The sequence below is a fragment of the Excalfactoria chinensis genome, chromosome 14, assembly GCF_039878825.1.
Source record: "Excalfactoria chinensis isolate bCotChi1 chromosome 14, bCotChi1.hap2, whole genome shotgun sequence".
In the NCBI taxonomy this organism is placed as follows: Eukaryota; Metazoa; Chordata; class Aves; order Galliformes; family Phasianidae; genus Excalfactoria; species Excalfactoria chinensis.
This window is the reverse complement of record NC_092838.1, coordinates 5,873,482-5,891,710: the sequence shown is the minus strand read 5'-3', so window position 1 is coordinate 5,891,710 and position 18,229 is coordinate 5,873,482. Positions and strand designations below refer to the sequence as shown.

Below are 18,229 nucleotides of genomic sequence, written 5' to 3'. Positions count from 1 at the left end.
ATAGTCAGGCAGGCAACACTTGCTTGTACTTGCTCCTCTAAGTTAAAACTAAACCAAATCAAAACAGCAAACAAAAAATATATTGTAATATTGAACCATTTGCACATTTACATGCACTTTTTTCATTGCTGCTGGGCAACTGTAGCTTTTTTCCTGATGAAAATGGAGCTGTGGGTATTCAGCATCTCTGAAAAACAGGCCTGTGAACAGCTAGGAAAAGTGGACAGTTTCCCTCATTCTACAGAGATCAAATTCACTAAGCAACTCAGGAAAGTAACTCAGAACCGAAGGGACAGAAACAAGAAACAAAGGTAATGACACTGAAAAACTCGTTACCAGAAAAATCCTGACAACTAGGAGGAAGCTGAATGAGCAACTCAAATAACCGGGAGCACCCAGCGACGGACTTTGGGACTAAAGGGATGCTTGGAAACTAAGTGTTCAATCTCAGCCCTCAGAGGCCAGATATCTTTTAGCATGCAAGTGCGAAATGTTACATTCTTGCCAGAGGGCAGCTTTGTTTTTGGCATTGCTGGTACAGCAGCATGGTTCTCCTAATGATATCTAACACTCTCTCCTCTGTTGTTTCAATTGGTTGAATACATCCCCCTGCTTCCTCCTCTGGCTCTCTCCAGTTGCCACAGGTGCCTGCAGTTTTCTTCTCAAACCAATGAACAAGTGCGAGAACCCTTCAGCTCCCCGTGCCATACTCCACCATTAACCCCCAGCTCTTGCCATACCCGAGATTTTTACTGCCTGCCCCTTCTCAACCATTTTGCTATCTCTCTTTTTTCCTCTGGGACTGAACATATTCAGGACGTCCCTTGGGGGGTAGTTTGTTCCACAGTTATCACATTACACACTCGAACAGAAATGTCATTCTTGTGAACAGAGAGCGCTGCCTTAATACCCTGCATGCCTTAACAGTCAGCAGAAGCAAGGTACTACACCTAATACCTTACCCATATAACTCAAGGAGTTTGTATTTAATTTCAGCTTTCTGCTCATGGCTGAGCTGTCGGCAGAGTTTGAATTGATGAAGGGCTGTTGCCATTGCCTTCAGAGACATTCTGCCACGTAGAAAAGCTGGAGGTAAGTGGCAGATTAGATTTCCAAGTAGGTCAACATCATATTCATCAGCAATGGAGCCATTCTGAAACAAGAAGCATTTACTTTGTTGACTGAGCTCATCTTGGCTCTTTTCCTGTATCACTCAACTGCATCACAACACATTTAAGCTCTGTGACCCTTTAAGGAACAAAGACACTACAGTTTGCACCAGCAACTTAATCTACAGTTTCTCTTGAAGCCACATTATACCTCTTGCTCTTACCACAACTGGCGATATTTAATAAGCATTTGTTGAGCTCTAGTGCATTCTTTGTTTATTTCATATTGAACCACGCATAAAAAATAATGTAAAATGCCTGCCACAGACTCCAGGTGACCACTCAGCAAGTGCAGAATCGGTGCAGTTCTGTCTGCCAGGAGAGTCCTCCCATGGCCCTGTGCAGCAATGGGGCCACAAGCTCCTGTTACCACAAAACTCCACTCTGCAGAGTTTCTCTAGCCAAAAGACAAGGATTGCAGGGGCTGGTTCATGTGCACAAGGACATGAATATTCAAAGCTGCAGCAAAACTAGCTTTCCTTAAAAAGATGAACAGAAATCACAAAATCTTCCTGGTACAGTTGTCTGTGCCACAAGCAGCTCTGAAGGAGTGGCAATAGTTAGAGCTGCAAATGGGTTGGCAGGGTCAGGCTGTCCCAACCACCTCACTGTAGTCAGAGATATTCCCTGAGAATACTTTGTAATGCACACAGAGGCATTTTCCTTTGAAAAATGTTTGCTTAGGCAGATGATGGCAAAATCAAAACAGTGCATGAAGAAAATACAAGAATACAAACAGGTGAGACAGAAAACTTATGCAAATGGTTACTGACATCACTGTATGAAATGCAATGCAGCAATGAGTGCAAGCAGAACCACAGGATGGTTCATTTTGGATGAATCTAAAGATTGCCTGGTCCAACCCCTGGGCTCAAAGCAGGTCAGCTACAGCCAGTTGCTTGGAGTCTCACTGGGTTGGGTTTGGAACCCCTGAGCAACTTGTCCCAGTGTTCAAACACCCTTCAGTAACAAAAGCCTTTTCCTTATATTTACTGAGGATTTCCTGTATCTCTTGTGCCCTTGTGATCTTATACTGGTAAGATCCCACCTGAGCCTTCTCTTCTCCAGGAAAACAAATTACAAACAGAGGCATTATTTTGATCTACATGAAAAATACATGAACTCTCTGTGTTGATCTATAACAAATCCTCACTGCAGAGCTGTTTCAAACGCAACTCTGGGTAACTCTGGCATAACAGGGATCTTTGAACTCTTACAGACACCAGGCTTCTGTTAGGAATAAATTAGGAGTTGGTAAAACTGCATATCCCTGCCTATAGACAAGTACAATCCAGAAAACCACACCTTGTTTGCTGTACTTTAAACAAAGACAATAACAGAGTCCTAGGATTCAGCTCTACTGGTATTTCCAACAAGCTATTTTTGTATTTTTCTTTAAAATATTTAAATTAAATGTGTATTTTTTTCCAGTATTTCTAGGCAGCAAACCTAATTTGGAACCCTGTACAAAGGAGTAAGCACAGTTCATCCTAAGCAAGAAAAGCATCTGTTGAAACATGAAAATTTTCAGCATTTCTTTAAGTGATGCTACAGTCTTAAATTGCTGCTGCTTGTGATGATGAAGAAATTGCCATGCTGTGGTACTGCCTTTTGGTTTGCCAGGCCCATCAGCTACAGTTTCACTGCACCAATACAGGGCAGGAGAGCCAGTGTCTCCAGCTGATGTGTATCTACAGGAGACCGCAAGTATCTTTGTGCACCCTGGAGACTACGAGCAGGCAGTATGACTTTGTGATGCACCATATGACAATAAACAAAGAGAAAGCTGATCAGCTACTCTCACTGAGTTTGTGTTGTGTGCAGCTCCCCCTCCACCACTGACCCACCTAACTGTACCTACCAAGCATTCCTGCACTTTCTGCAGCACAGTTTCTTTTTTGTGAAAGCTTGGACTCAAGAGGTCCATCTCAGTCTTCCCAAGGCTTTCAATGAAAGGGACACACAGAGGGCCTGGAATGTACTCCAGGTACTCAATCCTGCAAAAGAATTAGAATGTTCTCAGAATGCAAACCTGACCATCAGATGCCAATATCTACACCCATAACATCTGTGGGGACAGAAAACCTCAGAGATGAGTCTGAACTTCAAAAATAATAAACTGCAGCTTATAAAAAGAAAGTGCTCAGAAGAACAACTCAAAACTCACTGCTACAGGTGTGCTAACTTCAGATACGGCGAGATGCAACTTACGGAAGCACCAAGAAGAAGAAGGGAGGAATGGATGCATTGGAGACTTCCCAAAACTTCCAAGCCAAACAATTAATCTAAAAGCAACAAAAATTAAGATCTTAAGCATTTGTTATTTTTGAGGAAGAATGGAAATACAGCTTGTAAATCAGCATATTGGAAACTGTGCACGTCATCTTCAGAAGTTTAGAGCATGCTTTCTGCAGAAATCAGAGACAAAACATTCTATGTTTGGGTGCATGAGAGTGCTAGTATTTTTCCAAAAGCTATATATATATTTCTGAAAAGATTACTTATGGATTAGCAAGTTGGAATGGCTGTAAAAACTTCTTGCAATTCTTAAGTACCAAATGAAATTGGCAAAATGAAGTATGATACAGAACAAATTAATGCATACATGATTGAAATGAAGTATGTTAACAGACAAGCTCACGTGTACAAGCTCTGGAAAAAAAATCTGACAAAAGATCAAATTCCAGTTTACTCGCAGTTTGGGTATTGAATACATTTATGCACACAAAGTCTATTTCGAGTTTTACCTGATATGGGGAAAGCAGATGAAGATTATTTTCGAAGACTTTGAAATGATTTAAAAAAGAGTCTGTGCTCATACTTTCAATCAGCTGACAAGTCACTCCTTTCAGAAGCTGTCCTGTACTGATATGGAAAGCAAAGTTCAGTCTTTTCAGTGTTTTTAGCAGAATCCAGTCCTCACTCCCCACAACCAAAGGTTTAATTTCTATGACCACATCTCTTTTCTTTCTTGTAATCTAAAGGCGATCAAAACTTGTAAATAAACAAACAAACTAACATAAATTAGTACAAAATAGCCACATGAAGTTTACCTTGAAGTTGCTCTGGTAACAGAACTAGATTATCTTCCATACCTTAGGAGGTCAACAGAAGAACTTTTCTTAGATAGTAACTCATAGAGATACAAGGCCTGAAATAAAAGCCACCACATTAAAAGTAAAACTTCAGTAATACAGCCGAAAGATACAACAAGCACTGCAAGGTTTCTGCATGTTTAATTCTATCAGGGACTCTAAAGACCTTTCTGGAGTCTAAAATGGTCAACCACAAGGTTTGGTACCCAGTGGTGAACCTACTCTTCACATCAGTGACCGGCACAGGGGAATGATGTTAAACACATTCCTGGCTCATGGCCATGGAATAATAAGGTTTGAAGAGAGCCCTGGAGATCACGTGGTCTAACCTTCCATCTCTGGACAGAGCCAGAAGACTGGCTGGGTATGCAAGCATTTAATATACAGTTATTATTTTTTGATGTTTACCTGGCTGCTTCTTAGCTCTTTTTCTTTCATCATTGAAGAATTATATCCATTCTCCTTCCATAAATCAGAGAGAGAGATTTCTCTAAAGAAAGCTCCTTGTATATCTGTGACCAGTGAAGAAAAATCTGTGGATGAAGCTATCTAAAAAGTGAGAGAGACAAACAGATGACATTTCAGAACCGATGCTTCGATTTACAGGATTTGTCTTTCTATTCTGTGTAATATTTCTCTGAAGAGCTTAAAAGAAAAACATGTCAGGATCAAAAAAGCCTTGGAGGTAAGCTAGAGGGAACCCCCCAAACATGCTTAGTACTAAAAAAAACCACCCAACTAGAAATATTAACCACTGAGCTTATTCCAAGTCTCAGTAACGTTTTAAGTCACACTCCACATATCTGGCTATTGTGCTTTTGTGCAGAGAGGATCTGCTACGCACTGCAGTGTGTAATTACCTTCCTGAGGATCCCCTGCTGCTGTGCAGGAGATAAGTCCGATGAGTACTGGGATGTTGTGCCTCGAATGACCTGAGAAAGCTCTTTCGGGTTCATTCTGTAGAATGACTCAGTGCTAATACCAGTCACCAGTGCGCCCATTTGGCTAACATTATAAAATGATAAAACCTGCAGAGATAACAGAGCAAACAAAGTCTTCTGGCTTGTGCATAAAATACTTGTTTAAAATCAAACATCACTAAACCAAAATGATTTTTTTTTTTTTAGTACTTAATACTTTTTCTTGCCCAGGGATGCACTTGCTCAGACATCTTTTGATTCAGACAAGACTGCTCTGGGGAAACTCTCCCATTTATTCCCTGAGGTTCCTTTCCTTGGAAACGTTAGAGAGGACCCTGACCCCATTACAGCACATTAGAACATTGACTTTGGGATCTTGCAAATTCTGCTGTGTGGGGCAGTGATACAGTCAAAACAACGTATACAACTGCCAATTACAAATACGTATCCTCCCAATTAGCAGAGTATCACATTACTTCAGGAATACTTTTCTTTGATATACATAAATTTTTCAGACCACTAACAGCTCTACAAGTCTCACGCCAGCCCTAAGCTTTTCAAAACTTACAGTTACTAGGAGGAAAAAGCCACTCCGCTTTCAAAAACAGAAGATAAGAAGGCCATATCAGAGGTACCTTTTTGTAAGAGAGGTATTTACTGGATAAAATCATAACTTGGCTTTTTGCCCACCCAGAGACTTGGTTTAGTGTTGCAATAGCGTTATGCACTGCTTCAGGTGATAAAGATTCCAGCTGGCCTGAAGTCAGCCCAACCACAGCATCTGACAGTGATCCAAGGGTATCATTCAAAGTCTGGTTCTGCATGGCAATATTCAGGAGCTGAGATTTAAGCTAAAGCAAACAAACAAAAAATAAACAGATGGGAAACAAATCTTCCAAGAACCAACTTCCAATTATCACTCAAAACTTCAAGTGGAGTTTTTGGAACAGACACTGGCAAGCATTTAGGGACCACACACTTAGTTACAATCCCGAAGTAGGATGACAGTTGTCAAAGAAATATGGAAGAAACAGGACAAGAAAAGAATGAGTATGGTGAGGAAAAAAAAAGCTTTTATATTTTGCATTGTATACTCAAGAACTATTTCATCATTTCTTAGATCCAGTAATCTTTCACTCTTATCTTTCTGAATTCAAGAAGAAAGTCCTTTCATAATCCTGACAAGAAAGTAAGAGCAAGTATGAGCACAGTACCCACCTTCTGAACCTTGGCCTGGAAACCTTTTAATTGATTGCATTTAATCATTTGATGAAGTAAAGCCCGGGCCACAGCGGCATCCATCTGTTCCATGTCATCATAAAAGCAAACCAACAAACCTAACCTATATGGAAGAAATACATTAGCTGGCTTCTGAGATAGCAGCTGTCACTCCCGGGAAAGTGAAGTATGGTATGGTATACCCTGTTGAGTTCAAAACTTGAGTGATTTGTTTGTCACTGATGCTTTAAAGCAGCAATTCTAAAACTCCACATGGCCTTAAATTTGGATGTGAGGGACATAACACTATTCTCTGCATTCATCTAAACTCCACCCAGATTGACTGTAAATGTAAAGAATTTTAAGCTTCACAGTTCCATTTGTCCACGCCTGGATGTTCCAGCCAGCAGATTCCACTGCGTTGGGCAGAACTGGCATTTATCTCTGCCTGGAAAAGGACAGAGGGCTATTAAGAAGGCGAAGTGTCTTGCTGAGTTCTTAACCAGGTTTAGCAAATATTTTGTACTCTATTTCAAACCCTGCTTGGATTTCACTTGTACAATTAATATGGTGGAGCAGCAGCAAGAGCATTACATAGCCTATCTGTAGTTTCAGGCTTAAACAAAGCCTGCTGCATTTCCCATCAAACACAGTTCTTTATCCATACAATGGGACCTTGGCTGAATTCAGTGCTGGTTAGGAGAAACTGTATCGTGGTTCACCATCCCAGCTGTGCCAGCACAGCCAGGCTGTGGCATGCAGCACTATCACAAAGATGGTAAAAATCTGCTGTGTACATCAACTCTGCTTTCAGTTCCTTTAGTCCCTCAGCAACAACTAGCTTAATGATATTACAACCTACTGCTTCAACAGCCCATCTAAATCCTTGGGACGTCATCAAAGCAACTCACCAATCAAAGAAACAACTATAACTGCACTTTTATACTAAATAATTACCTCCTGATGCATTATTCCATAACCACCAAGAGCTCTTCATCTCCTCTGGGATTAGCAGCAATGAATAATGCTACTTTTTAAAAGTAAAAATGCATTTAAACAGTCAGTGTGGTTAAAATGAGCAATATAAAATGAGCATGTTGTGAAAATGGAATACATTAAGGACTATGGAGCACGGTGTTTCTCTCACTAGCAAGAATCTGGCACCTCTCATGAGTGGTAAAATCATTTTTAAGATTTTTTAACATTGAGATCTAGAGTGTGGGCATAATTCTGTCACTAACATCCCCAACAATCAACAATACTACACAGAAATCAATCAGTTACATTGCAATAATGACAGAAGCTCCAAGGCCACATTCTCCATTAGTTTAAAACTCTGAAGTATTCCCTGAAGAAACTAGAAGTAACTCCAGACAGTGGTGTCTTAGGCCTAAATACATCCACTTACACGACAGTGTAAAATGTAGAGCACAGTACTTCCTGCAGGTAGCTCTTGCTCACTGCATATTTATGAATAAAGGCACACTGCATATGTATATTTTTTTAATTGCTAAGGTCAGTTCAGTGCTGGTTTGAAAGCCCAGTTTTCTGCTTGCACACATAAAGTCACAAGCTCCTAACCGTAACTCATCTCTGCTGAGCAGGACTACCTGTAGAGAAAACAGCAGAGTGGGCTTTAGACCTCTCCATGACCACGCTGGTGACGTTATCAGTTGGACACCTCTTGCAGCCCTGATTGACATGAACTAAAATTTCCTCCTTAAGTCCTAACTGCATTGTGATTTTCATGAAACACTTCCCTTTTCTGCAATTCAAACAGCTAATGGGGCTTGTGTGCTGCTCTCCCAGTTTGTTCAGCTGCTGCACTATACAGCTCAATAGAGCTTCGGCTGGGTCCCACACACACTGCTGTGGTCCTCTTACTGCTGACAACTCCTTACTGCAGAACTAGAGATGAAGCAGCTAATTAGGCACACCTCCAAAACTGATAAAGTAGCAGTTCTTCACTGTTGCTAACCAGGGCTGGATTTCAGCCTGTATTTTTCTGCTGGAAGAAAAAAGCTATGCCACATCAACAGTCTCACCAAGATTAGACTCTCCTCAGTTCTCATTTTTATTCATTCTCCCCATACACAGCAAAATAAAACCAATCAAACATCAGTCTTGCCTGTAGACAGTTGAAGTGTTTCTCACGTCAAATCCCGATGAGTTTATTCTCTCCAGAAAGGCTTGTGCAAGCTCTGGTGTGATATCATACACCGTGTCCAACTGCTTTGTTGCATTGTCGTAGCTAATGAATAGTCTTATCTGATCAGTGCAAACAAAGTCATTCATCAGGATTAGGGAATGACTGCATCTAATAAAACACTTCTGACACTATAAATTAATTGACTCAAGGTATGCTCTACAGAAAGAAAGAAGATTTGGATAATACAGTATTTTTGAAGGTAACGATGTCAAACTGTCAAATAATTTGAGGGCTTTCTATCATTGGTCCTCAGTACAAATCACAGAAGCCTGATACAGACAAATATCTACATATCACTGATAAGTCCCATTGAATGACGTAAGAGAGGAATAATTGGTTGACAATGGATTTAAATTCTCATCACATTTAAGAAATTAAAATACAAAAGCTCCTCTTCCACGTTTCAGTTTGCATTTTGTTTACACCTTTTGCAGATGACATCATTTGACAGCGATACATCCAACAACACTCCTTTACTTACTTCACTGAGACTGATTTTCAGAATCTCTTCCAAGGGCAGATGGACCACGTATCTTCCCAAAATCCATAAGTTTTCTGCACTGACCCATGAAGCTGATTCGTTGAAATCTGTTTTCAAAACAAATAGTCAGTTGCTACAACGTTTGGAAAGTTGTTGTTTATCAGAAATATCACGCCCACTACGTTATTGTTGGTAAACGATCAAAAAAGAGCTGCAAATCAGACAAATCCTTTGCAGACACTCAGGCTCCCCCCATCAGCAAGCTCTTAGAACCACATTTTTATGAACTCATTTGCTTTTTAAAGAAACTGAAATAGTATTGCAAATGTCTCCAATTTTCTCATATGAAGACAATTGATCTCTAAGTATTCACAGACCAGCTGGGTAACATGAGCTTGAAAGACAGTGTTTTCCCAAAGTGTCCTAACCTGACTACTCAGCATGGCACCGTATCTTCCCCACACCTGCACTGCTTTGCTTGTGAAAGAGCAACCAGGACATAAGAGAGGCACAGCAATTCTCAGTCCCTCCTGAGCTGGATGATCTTTCATTAACCGAGAGCTCACTAATGTTCCAGGCGTGATGCTGCGGGACCTCCAAAGGATTGCTGAGCACCATGTGGTGAGTCCTGCACACAATAGAATGCATCACAGCAGAGTGGTGATCTTTCCCTCTATGACTTTATACATTATGCAGATATTTTGAAGTAGTTGTAGTCCCAGGAGCCAGATTTTGCTACACTGAAACAAGGGGGCATTTTGCCTTTCATTTCCAGAGGAAGAGGAAGAACATACACTGGCATGTTCAGTGAGATGCAGATGCTGGCTTTGATATGTTGGCATTACAGCCCTCTTGTGGAGCATCCCCTACACTGTCCCAGCTGTGGTATTTAATATTCATTAGTCAGGCAAACAGACATAGAAAATGCATACAGTTGGATTGATTTCTTTTTTTTTCTTTAAATAATAGGCTCTCAGACAGATCTATTCTAGTCTCAGTAGGAGTTCAGAAGTAAACAGCACATATCCTATTTAAATCTTAGAGAAGGAATCTGAAAACAGAGGCTTTGAGTACATCTCTGTGCAGAGAGGTGAACAGTAAGCATCTTTGGAGAGCTATTTGTTGTGATTAACAAATCTTCTACGCTTATTGCAGTCCACAGCAAAGGCATTGCAGAGAGCTACTCCTAACAGCTCTGTGTTAAACATGAGAAACAACTCAGTACAATAGACAAGTCTTTTGTTGACTGTTTTTCTCTTATTATAAGCAAGAAGAACAGGTTGTGCACAACATACCACTTCTGTTATAGGGCTTTTGTAGGATCTCCTTCATCCAGCCATACAGAGCTTTCTGTGTATTTGCTGAGGTTTTGTCATAGAGGTCCTTAAATACTGATGATCTGAGTGATACAGTAGCATATTAATTCACTAATAAGTAAGCAAAGAAAAAAACACCCAAATGACACATGGACAAATGTTTTTAGAAACAGCAAGATAAAGGTGGAAAGCTGAAGCTGATAAAATAGTGAGACTATATAGTAACCATTTTAAGTGTACATATCCAGAAGAAGTGCTACAGAGTACTAACTGTAATATCTGGAAAATAAACGGCTCACAAGTTTCTGAAAGCATCCTCCTGCAGATCATTCGGGAGACTCCCAACGACATCAGGTTGGAGATAATTCACTGCTGATGTTCGCAAAATCTGGCTTAGGATATCTACACAGTCCATTGCCCTCAGAGCCAGAAAGCATTTCTCCAGTGTTATAAGAAACAAGGTTCTGTTCACTCCTGGGACTTGGAAAATTCTCTCCCGAGTCTTTTCCCAATCAAGAACAACATTTCCCATTTCCTGCAAACAACACAGGGTTAAAATAATGTATTTCTGATTAATTCCATAAACTGTTCATTTTGAAGCCTCACTGGAAGTACCCTACAAACAATATGGTGCTATTCTCATGAAAAATAGCTGCAAAGCACTGCCCAGTTGTGGTCCTTCAGACAACTCCTGTTTGGTGTTGGCCACAGACCAGCTTGAATCTCTTTACAAAATCAAAATGAAAAACAGAAAAAGCCAAATGGCTCAAGTTACAGCACGTACCCTCATGAAGGAGTTAGTTACTTGGAATAATGAACAGACACTGGAATAGAATGAGTATTATTTCATATGTAATTTAGTATGTAGGCAACTCTAGAACAGATCTGTTCCCATGCAGTATTTCATCAGCTGTTATTACAAACAACCCCTTCAGGACACCAGGCAACATCAAAGAAACAAGCGCAGGTAAAAGTCAGTCTGGCAGGGACAGATTATTGGGTTGTTCCTTCTCACATGGCAATGTGTCCAGGACAGCAAGGTCAGAGCTGAAAGTCCCAGGCCTGGTTATTTGTTACTGTAATTATTACCCATCTCAGAAGAACTAGGTGCACCATCTGAGAATACAAAATTCACAGCTTATTGACAGGGCTTATGCTCTATGCTCCTCCTCCCTGGTATGCTTCAGCAGCAGAAGCACCGCTGTTCCTCGAGAAGTGCGTTATCCAGAGTTTGTTCTGAGCAGCAACCTCACATGGCTGTGGAAATGCTCTGCTTTTGTTCCAGGTTACTCTGCACCCCTGCAGTGATGCCCATGCTGGAGGCCTGCAGGGAGGATGCCAAGTGCTGTCATGCAGCAGGATACCATCCCAAACATGTGGAGGCCATCCCCACTGAGTGGTGCTTACTGGATTTGAGTGAGACAGGTAAGGTGGGTCACCCATATAACCCAACACAAAGGCAAGAAAAACATCATGCTGCTTCCCCTCCAAATTGCCTCATTATCTGCTTGCACGGTGCTTTAGCAGGATAATTAATTTCACATTCTTCAGTCATCTTGCCTCTTTTTAACCAATGTAAAGAAATTAAAACTCACAGAGAACATGTGGTCCTTCCCACCCCACAAAATCTGTGCAGGAAGGTAAACTGTTCTCTGGAGATGCATCTTTCTCTGGTGAGTAGACAGAAAATCCAGACTTGGGGCTGACACCCAACCTTTAGACACTGACCTACAGAAAGGGGCTCCTGCAATCTGCTCCAAGCCAGCCAAGTAACAGCATAACATGCACAGTGAGAGCCCAAGTCTTGTCCTTTTCCCTTTATCTAAGCCTTTGAGAACAGCTCTATTTCTCATGCAGAGACTTACGAGATATTCCTTTCTGCTGTTGAAGAGATACTTCACTGCAGTCTGGAACTGCTGTTGATCAAGTTGTTGAAATGCAGACAGCAGCTGCCTGGGCTGGTATAAAAGGTTCTTCAAGTAATTCTGTATGGACGTCTGAAGCATAATAAATATATGCATTATAAACATAAAATTCACAGTATCCCACTAGATGCATCTTTTACTCCCTGAAAATCTCCACATAAGGAGTGATAAGTGCTTAGTTTTCCACACTGCCCATGTTGTCAATGATCAGAATAACTGCAATCAACACAAAATGGAAACAAATAATCTAAATGCAGTGCTGGAAGACAATAGCTTTTGAAGCCTATTCCTGGTGTCACGAGCAAGTTCTCTTCAGTGAGACATGTAACAAAAATACCCGTTTTCCCATCATAAAAACAAATATAATAACATTTTTCTGCTTCATGGCAGAGCTGCACAAATAAACTCTTTAAAGAGCTCCAAACATCAGATACTGTGGGCAAACAATTATTACTTAAAAAAGGAAGGAAATGTGCAATTAGACAGGAGGCAAAGTCTGCACCAGGTCATAAAGCAAAACTACCCTTTCTCATATCAAGCTGCATTAGCAGCTAACAACCTCATGCCTGTTTTAAAACTCCGATGGGAATTCTAGCATAGGAACAGAAAACACGATCAGGTTCGTTAGCACTCGACTGGAGAAAATCCCATCTAATTCCCACCAGAATTATTTCAGAACTGGTTAGGAATTTGAGTTGACACTGTGCTTTGTTGTCTTTGCATTGCCTCCACCGCCTATTAACACAGTCAGGTCTTTGTTGTCCAGGGAGTTCAGGGCTGATTACAGCCTTAAAATGTTAATAAAACTCATCTATGGATTTTTTAGCATTTTAGGATGCTCTGGAGCCTCTCATTCCATCAGAAGTAACACAAACTACAGCCACAGTCCAAATCTGGGAGAAATCTGCCATTTAACGGTGCAAAAGCACATGCATATTCTCAATTCAGAAACAAACAGAAAACTCCAAATTTTTGCTTGCCATTAGAAGAGATACAAAAGCACCTCATTATTTAATCCACGCATAATGTCACAATCTTTAAGGGAAAGAACAAAACCAAAACAAAACGGTATTCCTATTTCCTACATCTCTGCTACACTGCAGAGCTATTAATTACTTCTATTACTAACATCCTAACTTTGACTACAGACTGAGTAGCTTATTTTAATTCCTTTTTAAACAAAAATGTTGATGCATTTTAAAGGACACAAACCTGCAGGCTGTGAAGAGTAAACTTAACCTCTCGGGCATGGAAATACGCCATGACTTTTGTAACCATATCTGCTGTCCATGCATTAGAACTGCAAGAGAAAACAGGACCAAAAGTGCCAGCAAAATAATACTGCATATAAAACTAGCTGATTTAGTCAAGACAGAGAAGCAAACACTATCAGTAACAACTGAATGACACAAGCATTCTGATTTTTGGCCTAACCAGATTAACAGCCAACACATCGAATGCAATCAATAGTTAGAAATCTATTAGTTACTTTTGGTTGGGGTTTTTTTGGTCTAAATCCATTTCCCCTCCCTAACAGTATCAATTTTCTGACATGTTGCCAGTCATGAGATGAGCTGTGTGGTGGTTCCCCATTACACCTCTTCTGATCCGCTTATCCTAAGTAAGTACGGACACAAATTTTTACTGCCTTTTCGCCAGCAGAGTTATTAATGTCAGTGTTTCTTCCTAACCCAGCCAGATGTTCTCAAAATACATCAGGGTGGAATTAAGGTTTTTACTCTCTGCCACATTTAGGCAAAACTGGCAATAATTACAAAGTCACCAAGAGCCGGAGGCAGAGGGATGGATGGAGGGCAAAGCAGGACTGGAAACTGACTGCACACTGGACCTGCAGCTACCTTCTGTAAGAAGCTGTTCTGAAATACATGAACTAAGTTAATTATCAAAGTTTTTTAAAGCCGTAGAATGCATTCAGATTCTCAGCCTCATGCTATGCTTGCTTTTTGCTTTATCATGAGAAAAACAGCTTTTTCCTCATTAGGACAAAACATTCCTCACAGGAGATCAAGATCAAAGTAATCATGAGCCAATTTCATAATGTTTCAGCTTCTGTGGAAATGAAACACATCAGAAGTGAAGTGCACGACGATACCAAAAGTCAAGATGGTGAAAATAATACATTACCTCTGAAAATGAAGTACATCGAGGAGAGCTACATGTGAAAAATGGAACAGAAAGAGTTACAGCAAGATACTGAGTTTTAATTTAGCAATATAAACGGGAACAATTTTGCACATTACCATTTAGGTATTTCCCAGCCATTAGTTCCTCCTTAAGAAAAAAAAAGAAGATAAATATGTGCAATCAGTTATTTTTGGATTATATTATTAGTGTTATTAGAGAGATCAAGTAAAAATACTAACCACGGCTTTGCGTAACAACGGAGGCAAATCTGTAAAAGAGCATCACGTTACTCAAAGTTGATTTGACATTTTACCATTCAACTGTTGGACAAAAATGCTTCTCATGCAGCCACCTCAACTATATACACACCTATAACTTACAGTCACACAGTTACTACAGCTTTGATTCAATTTATTTACAGAAAAACACTGAAAACAAAAAGCTGTTAAATAATAAGTAATTTTGTTTAAATACTCTGCTGGTATAGCCCATGAGGCCAAGAGAGCAGAGAACAGCCTGCTATTTACTAAACAGTACTACTACAGAATCTACTTTGAGTCTACTTACTAAACACAGCTTTGTCCATCACACAGAATACATTCCCAACACAGGATTTGTAGTCTTACCTTCAGAGTCCTGACTGTGAGTAACATCAGCAGGATTCATTAATATCAATAAGAAACATATCTTCAGAAGTCTGAGCATTTCTTCTAGTTTTTATTAGATTCAGAAGATATTTGGGTTGAAAAAGAAAATAAAAAGAGCAGTCAAAAGGCAGCATTTGCCCCAAACTTCCATTGCTGTAAGCCAGAGCCAGTCTAAGCTACCGAGTGCAGACTGAGATCAGAATGACCTGCATGTGCTTGCTCCCAAGCTCTCAGTTTAGATCTTTTTCCAGGTTGGAGACGCACTTTATGCAAATACAAGTCCACCAGGAGCAGGTGTGCAGCCAGGGATTGCTTTCCCCCCTTTTCAGTAAATGGGGGGGCTCTTTTTCCTTTCTAGCAGCACTTTACTAACTAAGCCACATTCCAACAAAATATGACTTAAACGCCATTTAGCAATCACAGACAAACAAAAAACCGAAATTTTAAACTCAGATAAATTAGAAAAGAAACAGAGATATTGAAAAAAGAAACTCCAACCAGTCCTTAAGCCTCCCTTAGCTCATGGAGTTGCTCGTACCACCACTGCAGCTCTGCCCTGCCCTGCGCTGGGCCTGGCCTTCAGCATCAGTGCTGGGTGCCCCAGGCAGGGGGGAGGAGCGCTCCCTTCATTTCAAGGGCTTAACTGCACCATGCTTACTTTCCCCATTTCTTTTTGTTGCTGAATTTGGATCTGTGCTTTCCTCCCCCCCCTCCCCTTGTTGTTGTACTTTGCCATGGATCGAATTACAGATTTGAACATTTGATAATTAGAAACACCTTTTTCAGACTGTTTAATCTCAGCTATCTTGCAAGGTACCCTTTTACGAGAACACCTGTTAACAGCCTCCAGCAATACCTCAGCCTAATGCAAATACATAACTCCAGCCTTGTAACAGGAGCGACTCAAACTGATGGATGACAACACACTGAAACACTGGGCTTTAGGAAGCCGGTCCCCGTCCTTTCCTTGCACACACTGAAGTCCTTTTCAGCTACTCCTCTGGGAGTGCTGCACTGCGGCTCTCTCATTCAGACATATCTGGTTTCCCGGACAATGAACTTTCTTGTGTTTGTTTCTGCTTCTGCCCTATTAATTTTGCAGTAAGGTTTGATTCCTCTGCATGGTTTAAATCATGCTATCAATGTTAATCCTGACTTTTTTATTCCAACTCATTCACTTTGATCACAGGGAGTATTTTAATTAAGGCGTAACAAATTAATATATAAGGAGATTAAATGCTAAGAGAAGTTCTCTTCTGTCCTGACTAACTGCAGTGGACAACTAGCAGGTGCATAAAGGATGTGCAGTGAAATAGCCCTGCTTGATAAGAATCTGTGAGATTAAGTATTTCCTTTGTCGCTGAAACCAGTCCATCTGCAGAAGTTCCCTGGAGCTTTTAGGCAGCCCTAAATCAGCCTGCAGCTCTGCAGCTTCCACCCAGCATCTCCCTGCAGAGTCTTCCTTGCACCATGGCAGCACATGCCATGAGCAGATCTCCGAGACATCTCTTGCTGGACTCTCAGGTTATGAGGAGCTTGCAGACTGCCCCTCCTCTTGCTCCCAAAACACACGCTCTTACATGTCAAGAAATCCTAGACACTTTATCACCCACCTCTTCGATGCAGCCAGTACCTTATCTGAAGCCTGATAATCAGAAAACTAACCTCATAATCAGAAGTCTTGCTGATAGCCTCACGCGCTGTGTGCCTTTTCTCCCCCTTGCAGCCAGGCTCTCAGCATCTCCACAAAAAAGCCCTAACGTGCAGCAGCGTGGGAACACTCAGGGAGTTCAGACTGCAGAGGGAGGGAGAGAAGAAAGGGGAAGGCAGAGAAGAGAGCTGCTGAGTTCTTGTGGCATCAGTGGGGACAGCCAAGCGCTTTACCTGCTTCTGCCACGTGTGTCACCGTTCCCACGCTCCACAGTGCAAGGAGCTGGCAGCTGCAGCCAGGACCCCTGAGAGCAGGGCAGGGAATGCCCTACAGCTTCAGATGCCCACTCAGCCTTCAGTCAGAGCGGAGGGGAAAGGTCCTGCTATGGGAACTCAGAGGACAAGAGACTCCGACAGCAGGCAGCAGAGGACTTGCCTTCTCATACTGAGACAAAAAGTTTTCAACAGGATGTACAGGGGCAACAAACTGGGCCAGACTGGTACGGCCTGGTACCTCCCAGCTCCCCACACTGAGCTCCTGGCAGCAGGGTTGGAACTGACTGTACCTGGGACCACCCAGCCAAGGGGGCTGTGGCTTCTTGAGATGAATCTCTGCCAAGTTTCTGCTGAAAGCTCCTGCCTACATCATGCTTTTGCACTGTGTCTGTTCTCCTGCAATACAACGCATCCAGTGCCACCCTGACAGAACAGATAGTTCAGTTATTCTCCAAGGCAAAGTACTGCTCATTGTACCACTAAGAATTGACTTACAAACCCCCATCCCCACAGCAGGACAGGGAAGGCAGGGGGACTGTGTACTTAACAGCTACATTATGGAAAGGAAAACAAGGCAAAACTATCAGAGAACATTAAGAACAGGACTGCAGGGTTTTGATTACACTCAATGTATTTGTGGTGCTTTAATTTACTTTCACTATCTCATGCATTGTTTTAATAGCAGATAACACGACCATACAAGTGTGTGTGTGATAAGTGTCCCAAGATACCCTGACAGTTAGTAAGCAAGGAAGATGTCACATAGCTTCCTCTGCTTCCAATCTCTTATGTGATTATAACCTGCAAGAGCAAAACTTTCAAGTGCCATTTACGTATTTGCTAAATGAAGCCAAATTCATTATATGAGAACCGTATTTTCCCATTACTAAATGGCCCAGATAAAGCAAAAGAAAAGAATGGGTTCATTCTAAAGCAAACAGAGTTCATTTTTCCAACAGAGAAGTTTCACTGCACGCTGTGCTGAAATTCAGTAACAGATGCTGAAATCGGGATAACACTGAGCCTGAATTACTGCTGGAAAAAAAAACTACCAATGAAACCTCTCACCCCTTACTACAGGACACTTAATCTTTCACAAAGATTGAGAATAAAAGGCTATTAACTTTGCAAGAGAAATCACTAGATATCAGGAAAAGGAAGTCAAAGATAAATCTAAA

The 18,229-nt window shown here is 41.2% G+C and overlaps 1 protein-coding gene across 2 annotated transcripts in view; it reads right to left on the bottom strand.

Moving 5' to 3' along the window:
* Positions 1-17,567, bottom strand: part of OTOA (otoancorin) — a 33,020-nt gene extending 15,453 nt beyond the window's left edge. Inside the window, exons 1-20 of one of the 2 annotated variants that reach the window (XM_072349577.1) lie at positions 16,791-17,567; positions 15,105-15,185; positions 14,718-14,746; positions 14,595-14,625; positions 14,479-14,506; positions 13,546-13,633; positions 12,274-12,405; positions 10,708-10,943; positions 10,388-10,491; positions 9,093-9,199; positions 8,531-8,670; positions 6,403-6,526; positions 5,820-6,035; positions 5,125-5,292; positions 4,673-4,813; positions 4,265-4,320; positions 3,917-4,034; positions 3,381-3,454; positions 3,031-3,166; positions 963-1,153 (exon numbers count right to left, since the gene is read on the bottom strand). In XM_072349577.1, coding sequence (XP_072205678.1) covers positions 963-1,153; positions 3,031-3,166; positions 3,381-3,454; positions 3,917-4,034; positions 4,265-4,320; positions 4,673-4,813; positions 5,125-5,292; positions 5,820-6,035; positions 6,403-6,526; positions 8,531-8,670; positions 9,093-9,199; positions 10,388-10,491; positions 10,708-10,943; positions 12,274-12,405; positions 13,546-13,633; positions 14,479-14,506; positions 14,595-14,625; positions 14,718-14,746; positions 15,105-15,183 — 2,198 coding nt within the window. In that variant the 5' untranslated portion in view covers positions 15,184-15,185; positions 16,791-17,567. Of the gene's footprint in view, positions 1-962; positions 1,154-3,030; positions 3,167-3,380; positions 3,455-3,916; positions 4,035-4,264; positions 4,321-4,672; positions 4,814-5,124; positions 5,293-5,819; positions 6,036-6,402; positions 6,527-8,530; positions 8,671-9,092; positions 9,200-10,387; positions 10,492-10,679; positions 10,944-12,273; positions 12,406-13,545; positions 13,634-14,478; positions 14,507-14,594; positions 14,626-14,717; positions 14,747-15,104; positions 15,186-16,790 lie in introns of those variants that run through there. The other variant, XM_072349578.1, reaches the window with a different exon arrangement.
* Positions 17,568-18,229: the final 662 nt, after the last annotated feature.